This window comes from Fusarium phalaenopsidis (genome assembly GCF_050370095.1).
Source record: "Fusarium phalaenopsidis strain FUZ10S chromosome Unknown contig_32292, whole genome shotgun sequence".
In the NCBI taxonomy this organism is placed as follows: Eukaryota; Fungi; Ascomycota; class Sordariomycetes; order Hypocreales; family Nectriaceae; genus Fusarium; species Fusarium phalaenopsidis.
Genome location: NW_028145410.1, coordinates 2,774,322 through 2,781,848, shown reverse-complemented (window position 1 = coordinate 2,781,848; position 7,527 = coordinate 2,774,322). Strand labels below are relative to the sequence as shown.

The following is a 7,527-nucleotide window of genomic DNA, read 5'->3' as shown; positions in this document are numbered from 1 at the left end:
ATTCTTGGATATCCACTTCAGATCATACCTTGTTCTCCATCCCCATAATCTTGGTTCAAATACCCGCTCCCCTGCCCCTTCGTCTGCCCCCCCGTCCGGCCCCCTCTAGCACACCCTTCCTCCGATCGATCTTGTCTTTCTTCCGCTCCAAAGGGCCTGCTCTCTTCTCGCTGTCCCTGGCACACGAGCTGTAACCTTCAAGACGGGGACCTTCAGTAGGCACTGTCATCGCCGTTTGCTCTCTTGCCAACCAGTTCTGGCTAAGCGGTATTGCCACCCCCTGCTCCCTCCTGGTCTTCCCTCCCACCCCGTGTTTTTTCGCTGTAGTCCGCGAGAACCGGGTTGCTTTATCATCATTACCGCTCCGAGCCTAGCCCGCCTCACCCGTGCGATCCCAGTCCTCACCAGGGGATGTCCACTTAAACCACCTCCCCAGACCCAGGCACTGGCAAGGGGAAAATAAAACACCAACGCGTCCTGGGCTTGATGCTATTTTCTTTTCTTTGGCCGCGCCTCACAGCTTCAACCTTCACGTCCTAGTCCACATGTCTGACTAATGGGTCTTCTCTCTATGCAGCATCACTCACAGCACCAGCAACAGGGTCAGCCGCCTTCCCAGCACCTGCAGCAGCACTCGAGACCCCCGAGTGTAGTTCACCAGCAGCATCACGCACAGGCTCACCCGCCGCCTCAACAACACCAGAGCGCGTACTCGTCAACACATTCACTTCCTCAAGCATACCAGACGAGCGCCCAGGCTACCAACAGCCAGGACAACCTCAGCTATTACAACCATCCGAGTCCCTACAGCACACCCGGTGCCACAAGCGGATACACGTCCGCAGGTGCGTCAACGCGAGCCCATATAGCTTCTTGATGATGAGAAGCGCGTCGCGAACTCCAAGCTGACTTTGCGCGATCCAGATACCTCCGACATGATGGCCGCCGCTCAAATGCCGAGACCGCCCTACCCCCCAATGTCCTATCATACTCCCCAATCCAACTCTCCCGCCTCAGTCGCATCACCCTCTCAACATGACCAGCACAGAAGCATTTACGGCCAACCGCCGTCACAGCATCTGCAACAGTCGATGTACTACCAGCCGCAGAACCAATACCAGCCCATGCCTCCTCAAGCGACCGCCTCTCCTTACGCGCAACACGCGCCCCACCCTCAGCAGTCAATGACTTCGCAACCCGCCATGATGATGTCCCAAACTGCTCCCCAAAACCAGATGACCCAGCATGCGCAACACGCACATGCGGGCATGACTGGAAGCCCCAGGCCAAAGATCGAACCTCAGGTACCCCTCCAGCTCCAGAAGCCTCAGTCGTCGCCTATGCCTCAGTCTCACCACCCTCAAAACGGCGGCCAGCTCCAGAGCCCCGGAAACTCAACTCCTGGTGTCAACCCCAGCGCGGCACCCGGACCGATCCCCGCGACAACCCCTCTCGTGGTCCGACAGGACGGTAACGGTGTTCAATGGATCGCTTTCGAGTACTCAAGGGACAGGGTCAAGATGGAGTACACGATCCGCTGCGATGTCGAGTCAGTGAACATTGACGAGCTATCGCCCGAGTTTAAGCAGGAGAACTGCGTCTACCCTCGAGCATGCTGCCCCAAGGAGCAGTACCGCGGAAACCGCCTGCTGTATGAGACTGACTGCAACCGCGTCGGCTGGGCGCTGGCCGAGCTCAACATTCCTCTCCGAGGCAAGCGAGGACTTATTCAGCGAGCGGTTGATAGCTGGCGCAACAGCAACCAAGATCCCCGGCTCCGAAGCCGACGAGTGCGACGTATGGCCAAGATGAACCAGCGAAAGCAAGTCCAGGCCTCTCCGCATCCCGGTGCGGCTCACATGCCCGGTCCCAGTGGACCTTCAGGGATGCCCGGCGGCCCAGGACCCATGGGACCTGGCGCGGCCATGGGCAAGCCCGGCCTCGGCAGCATGGGTCAACCGATGCACCACCACCAAGCAGGAACTCACCCCGACGGCACAGCTCAGGGTGGAGGGGATGAAGTCGGTATGTTCCACCAGATGTGAATGATTTAAAGAAACCTCACGTCTGCATTTCGCAGGGCAAGGCATTGCCATGCCTTGTGCACCCCTTCTTTTGCACTGATCCCTTTGCTGTCCCTCACCGCACAAGAAATGCTTTGTTCGACCAATGTTGTGTTGATTAATTGATACCAAAACCCCTTTTTTACTCTTTCCTTGTTACTGTCTTACAAAAACATATTCCCTTTTTTACTGCTGCAACGGCTATACCTGTGTCTTTGCTCTATTTTCTATCTGCTACTGCTTTGAACGTCTGGGGACTGGGTTTGTCATCTCCTTTCCTGTCTTTTTGCCTGTCTGTCTGCCTGTCACAATGAATAGCACAGGCGGTCTGCCACTTCCTGCACCGTCATCTATACAGCATCCAAGCCGCAGTGGCTCCCGAGGGGTTATGAGGAACTCTTTGTTTTGTTGATTGGCACAGTTCTGTACATTACCATAAAGTCGCGCGCACACAGTCGCTGTTGTTGCTGCTGCTGTCAGTTGTTTGCTTTGCTGCTGGGTTCCTGCGACTCTTAGACGAGTTCAATCTGCCTTTTGGCTTTAAATGTTGCATCATCTACCGTTGGCATTTGGATATGGTCCTCTGAGACTGATCTGACACAAGCCTACAACCCAGTCTTGTTCTGTCTTGCATTTCAAGCGCTAAACACAAACACACAAGCACATAGTCGAGTTTTGCTTTGATTTGGTCATCTCATCTCACATCACATCATAATCACTCAAACAGTAAAACAAGAGGGAGAGATTGGCTAACTCGGGCTCTTTATAGGCGATGGTCACTCCTACGAACACCATCACCACCAGGCTCCGACGGGTCAAAACCCTCCCAACAACGACGACGTGAGACCAGCTCACGTTTTTACTGGATACAACAACCAGCCATATCCCACTAGCGCGCCAATGTCTCACATGGCTCCCCACGCTGGCGGTGCTGTCCCGGCTAAGCGCCACAGCCGTGGTAACGCTGATGAGCCCGACGATCTCTTCCCGGACATCCCTGAGGCCAAGAAGCGCAAATTTATTCTTGTCGAAGATAATGTCCGCGGATCTCGCCTCCGTGTCCGGGTCACCCTTGAGGGCGTCGACACCAACGAGATCCCTGACAGCTTCCGCAAGGGAGCCAGCGTCTTCCCCCGTAGCTATTTCCCCCGAGAGATGCAGAGCCCCCCTCCAAGCGCGACCGGCTCGCGCTTCTTTGCCGATGATCAAGACGACGACGGTATCGAGGAGACTGAAGGTCGCGAGGCCAGTCGCCGCGGAGCTGACCGAACTAGCAAGGAGATGGTCAAGGTTCCCATGGGCGAGTCCCAAGGCGAGATTGCCATCCCCCGAATGAGGAAGTCTATCCGAGGCAAGGAGGTTCGGCTCAACGACCTTGGGTACCGAATGGCATGGCTCCAGAGCCGAGTCTTTGCTGGTCGGACTGTCTTTCTGCAGCGAGCCTGTAAGTTTCGATCAACTTAACCTAACCTGACCATGTTGTCGGATGTGATAACTGACAGAGTCTAGTGGACTGCTACCGCAACAAAACGCGAGCCGCCATTGAGAGCATCATGCAGGACGTCAAGACGGTTGCGCCTCACTATGAGACGCGCGTTGGAAAGCGACGCTGGAATGAGCGCATGCGCCGCGGAGAGAAGGACGACGAGTAGAGATAGATACTTCTGTCCTGTCGTGTCCTGTCTTGTTGTCTTATCCCGTTTTATCCATACCCTACCCTCCTTTCAGACTTGACCATGAGAATTGGCCTCGTTCTTGTTCATCCCTGGCATTGTCATTAGAGATTGCTTGTCTGCCTGTTCTTGCTTCACGATACCATTCTGCGACGACATCGATGGTGATGTCCTCCCGTTTATTTATTACCCCAAACTTTTTTTCTGCTTTTACGGCTTCGGATCTACACCAAGTTCTTGCATTGAAACTCTTGTTGCGGTTTCCAACTACATGCCTCGCCTCGCACTCGGCTGGCCTCCCATGGTTGTCGCTTCTGAAGTTTTCAGTTCTCATTTTTCAAGTCGAGTGGCTCCTGTATATTAAATTGCAATTCGTGAGGGTGTATAGATGCAGGGCGGATGATGATGGATGCTTGGCCGACGACGTTGACGTCGAAGAGGGGATGCATGTTGTTGACTGGCCTTTGTTTTGGTTCTGACGAGGTCAGAAACGAGGGTCTGTCGGATTGACGATGGGTTTAATCACATACGGTATCGGTTGGAAGGGTTTACATATGGAGGTGATGATGGTTTTGGCATTTGCTTTTGAGACCACTGTGTGGTTATGCGTTCCTTGCAAATAGTGTTTGGTCATAGTTGGTAGACAATATTGTATTTCTCTGGTCATCTACTTTTCCTATGTGTGACGTGCCCTAGGTCTGATGGGAACAAGAGCGCTTGAAGGTGATAGCAGTAAAGAGTGAGATAAGAGGGAGGGCATGTGAGAAAATGAAGCAGGTATGATGAGTGAGTAAGTTTATAGAAGAGAGATCGTGAGTGAAGACAAAAAGGGTAAAAAGACATTACACACAGGGCGATATAACCAACCAACTATGACAATTTTAGAGCCATACTGTCCATCGTCTATCTCTCCAAACTACCAATGCTCCCGATAGGATCCACGGATCCAAGCGCCTTGGTTTATGCAGTGGCTAGCTGTATGCCCTTTACTTTGCCTGAGCCTTGCCATGCCTGGCCTCCCCCGCCTCGTTGTCCCCATACCAGCTCACATCCTGGTCAAATCTCTCTACTTTATCTCGTGATAGGTCCGTCGAGTCTCGATCGTATCATACGATAGCTCAATCCCCAGGTTTTCCGCAATATCGGCATCCTCGCAGGCACGCAGGAGAGTGGCATTCGGACGATACCCCATGCTGGTGATGAGATCAAAAGCTGCGCGAGCAACGATTGGCGTTTTGATGAGTTCCTGGGTCAAGTGAGTCCGGATAAGTCGGATATCTTGATTGTTAGCTTCTCGGTGGCCGACTTGGCTGGTAAGTTGATGTGAGAGGTGCTTACTGTGTCGAAAGTTGCAAATGTGAGCCTCGATGGCTGTTGTCTTCTTAGGAGAGTCACAGTAAAGGGCATCGAGGCAACTCCAGATGTACTGAGCGAGTGGAACAGGGCCTGGTGACTGCACATCCCCATGAGCAGGAGGAAATAGACCGACAATACTCTTAAATGTTCTCATCTCTCCCTGGCTCAACTTCTCCCACAAGGGCTCAGTGGGATGTGGGCATGAAGTCTGTATGTGTGGAATATGCTCCAAGTTGAGCAATGCTTCAGTCAAATTGACCATGGCGAAATGATGAGCCGCGGCTGAGATGGTTTGATCCAGAACAGCGTCGATGGACTCGGACATTGAACCAGAGCCAGACTGAAAGACGTGGTTCGTGTCACCCTCTGGAAGAAGTGAAGGGTACAGGAGGGTGAGAAGCAAAGCTTGGGTCCCCTTATACTGCGTAGTATCGGCAACGCAGCCATCTTCGCTCCCAGTGTCGGCCTTGGCATGAGGGAGAAGTTGCCAGTTGGGCCAGAAACGATCGAGAGGCCCACCCAGGCGATCGCCACTGAGTCGAGACCAGTCGTCAAGACGACTATAAAGGTTAAAGACACAGCGGGGAGTCGCTATCGACAAGGAGGCTCGACAGGACCTGGCAACTGCATTATAGAGGTCTTTGCCTTCATTAGTGTTGATGAAGGTTGAGAAGTCTTGACCGCTACCGTTTTGGACTAACTTTGAGTTGGGTTTAAGAAGATCCTGAGAGGCTTGAACTTGATACAGGGGAGCTACATTGCGAGCGATCTGCCTGAGCATCTGATCTGTAGGGGTCGAGTTTCTGGCTGGCTGGACGCCCAGTGATTGGTTGACAACCCACCCGGTGCAGAGCATGCTCGGGGCAATCAGGGTTGCCCTGACTTTGCTGTCGATGCAACTCTGGATCTCGCCGACAGCGAGAAGATGTAGCTTCGTGCTGGGCGCCAAGGGGTACGGAAGCTCGCAGATCATGTCTTGATGAAGCGAGGTCGGTCCACAGATGATGATGACCAGGGACGATGGGTAGCCTGCCTGGCAGTAGTTGCTTGCCTTGAGAGACATGGCTGCGATGGCATCCAGAAACGCCTCTGCGAGCTCCGCTGGATCCTCGTGGACAGTGATGTTGTCACATATCCCACTCACATCCTTGTTCCCGTAACGAAGGTTGACATAGCTTCGAGGGTTCGAGACACTCAGCCGCACCCAGTCCTCGGGAGACACAAGCGGGGACAGAAGATGAGATATGGCGTAATAGCCCGCGACGAAGCGTTTATGGAACGGATCGTCGAGGTGCTGGCACGGAACGGTGAGTATCTGGACGATGCAAGAGTGTGGATGGATGTCGGGGATGGAGGTGGTGGTGAAGGTCGAGCTGGGGTAGTTGGACGCAGCCATCTTTGGCTGGAGTTTGTGGCGAGAATCTTGTGAAGCTTTCTAAGGCTCTTGATGGTCGATGAAGGGGTGCAGGTCTGGTTTGCTAGTTGAATGGTGATGGGTTGAGGTTTGTAGAATCGAGGTTGGGTTGGACGGGCATGGCGAGGAGAGGTGAGGTCCCAAATTTGGCATATTAATCCATCTTTGTAGAGGCAAGCCATGCACGGTACGGCTTTTAAAGACATGTGTGAACGAATGCAAGACGTCTACGCAGTTGTGTTTGTCTATTCTGTGAATGACCCAAGTAGTGACTGAATGCCTTTTGTCTGTTCCCTCCAAGGCGGAGGCCATAACAACCAAGGAGCGGGGATTATGGATATTAAAAACTAAAAAGAGTGTCATTCGGATTACTTTCAAAAAGGAAAATGAGTTAAAGGCTCGTTTGAAATGTCATGTGGTTGAGATGACTGTTGGTCAACGCTTTGCTTGAGGTAGCGTGGCCATCTCGCAAACAAACAACGATATTTCAACATTGTAGAGGCAGGACAGAACTAAAGAACTTCTTTTAAACGTCCACAGTAGATATTAATTCATGTGGGAAACAAAGGCTGACCAACAACTAACCACGTACACAATGACGAATCTGCAGTCGTTTACACGCAGTTGGGATTAGCACAGCGGGGACAGATAGATAAGAAGCATACGCGTTTCTCGCAGCCAAACAAGCCCCATCCAATCCTTGCTGGCGTATAAGTGTACAAGTCTGGGCGTATTTCGCTTCGCAACTCGACCGCGCGATCGAACGTGTCGGCGTATGCAAATCTCGGCAACCGTATAGTAATACTCAGGGATGGCGATAGTGTCATTCACCCAAAACTGGATAGACACAGGCGGTGTGGGCATCTACAGCCTCAAGAATTCAGGAACGGGAACAAGCTTTTTCGCCCAGATACGAAGCAGCCTGTCAAGGCTCTCGAGTCCCCGCGTAAACCCTGCAGCTACAGCGCCAAGTGGAATGGCATGGGTATGGGTTTCCCCATACCAAGAGGAGCCAAGCCCA

General features: G+C 52.8%; 2 protein-coding genes across 2 annotated transcripts; one reads left to right on the top strand and one right to left on the bottom strand.

Annotated features, from left to right (window-relative positions):
* Nucleotides 1-556: 556 nt before the first annotated feature.
* LRP88_05140 (uncharacterized protein) lies at nt 557-3,715 on the top strand (the record flags this gene model as incomplete). The annotated part of the gene is made up of 4 exons (XM_083241701.1): nt 557-845; nt 925-2,025; nt 2,833-3,507; nt 3,573-3,715. 4 exons carry the CDS (start codon nt 557-559, stop codon nt 3,713-3,715), a joined length of 2,208 nt encoding a protein of 735 aa, XP_083102849.1.
* Nucleotides 3,716-4,802: 1,087 nt separating this feature from the next.
* Nucleotides 4,803-6,488, bottom strand: LRP88_05139 (uncharacterized protein; the record flags this gene model as incomplete). The annotated part of the gene is made up of 1 exon (XM_083241700.1): nt 4,803-6,488. One exon carries the CDS (start codon nt 6,486-6,488, stop codon nt 4,803-4,805), a length of 1,686 nt encoding a protein of 561 aa, XP_083102848.1.
* Between the last annotated feature and the right edge of the window lie 1,039 nt (nt 6,489-7,527).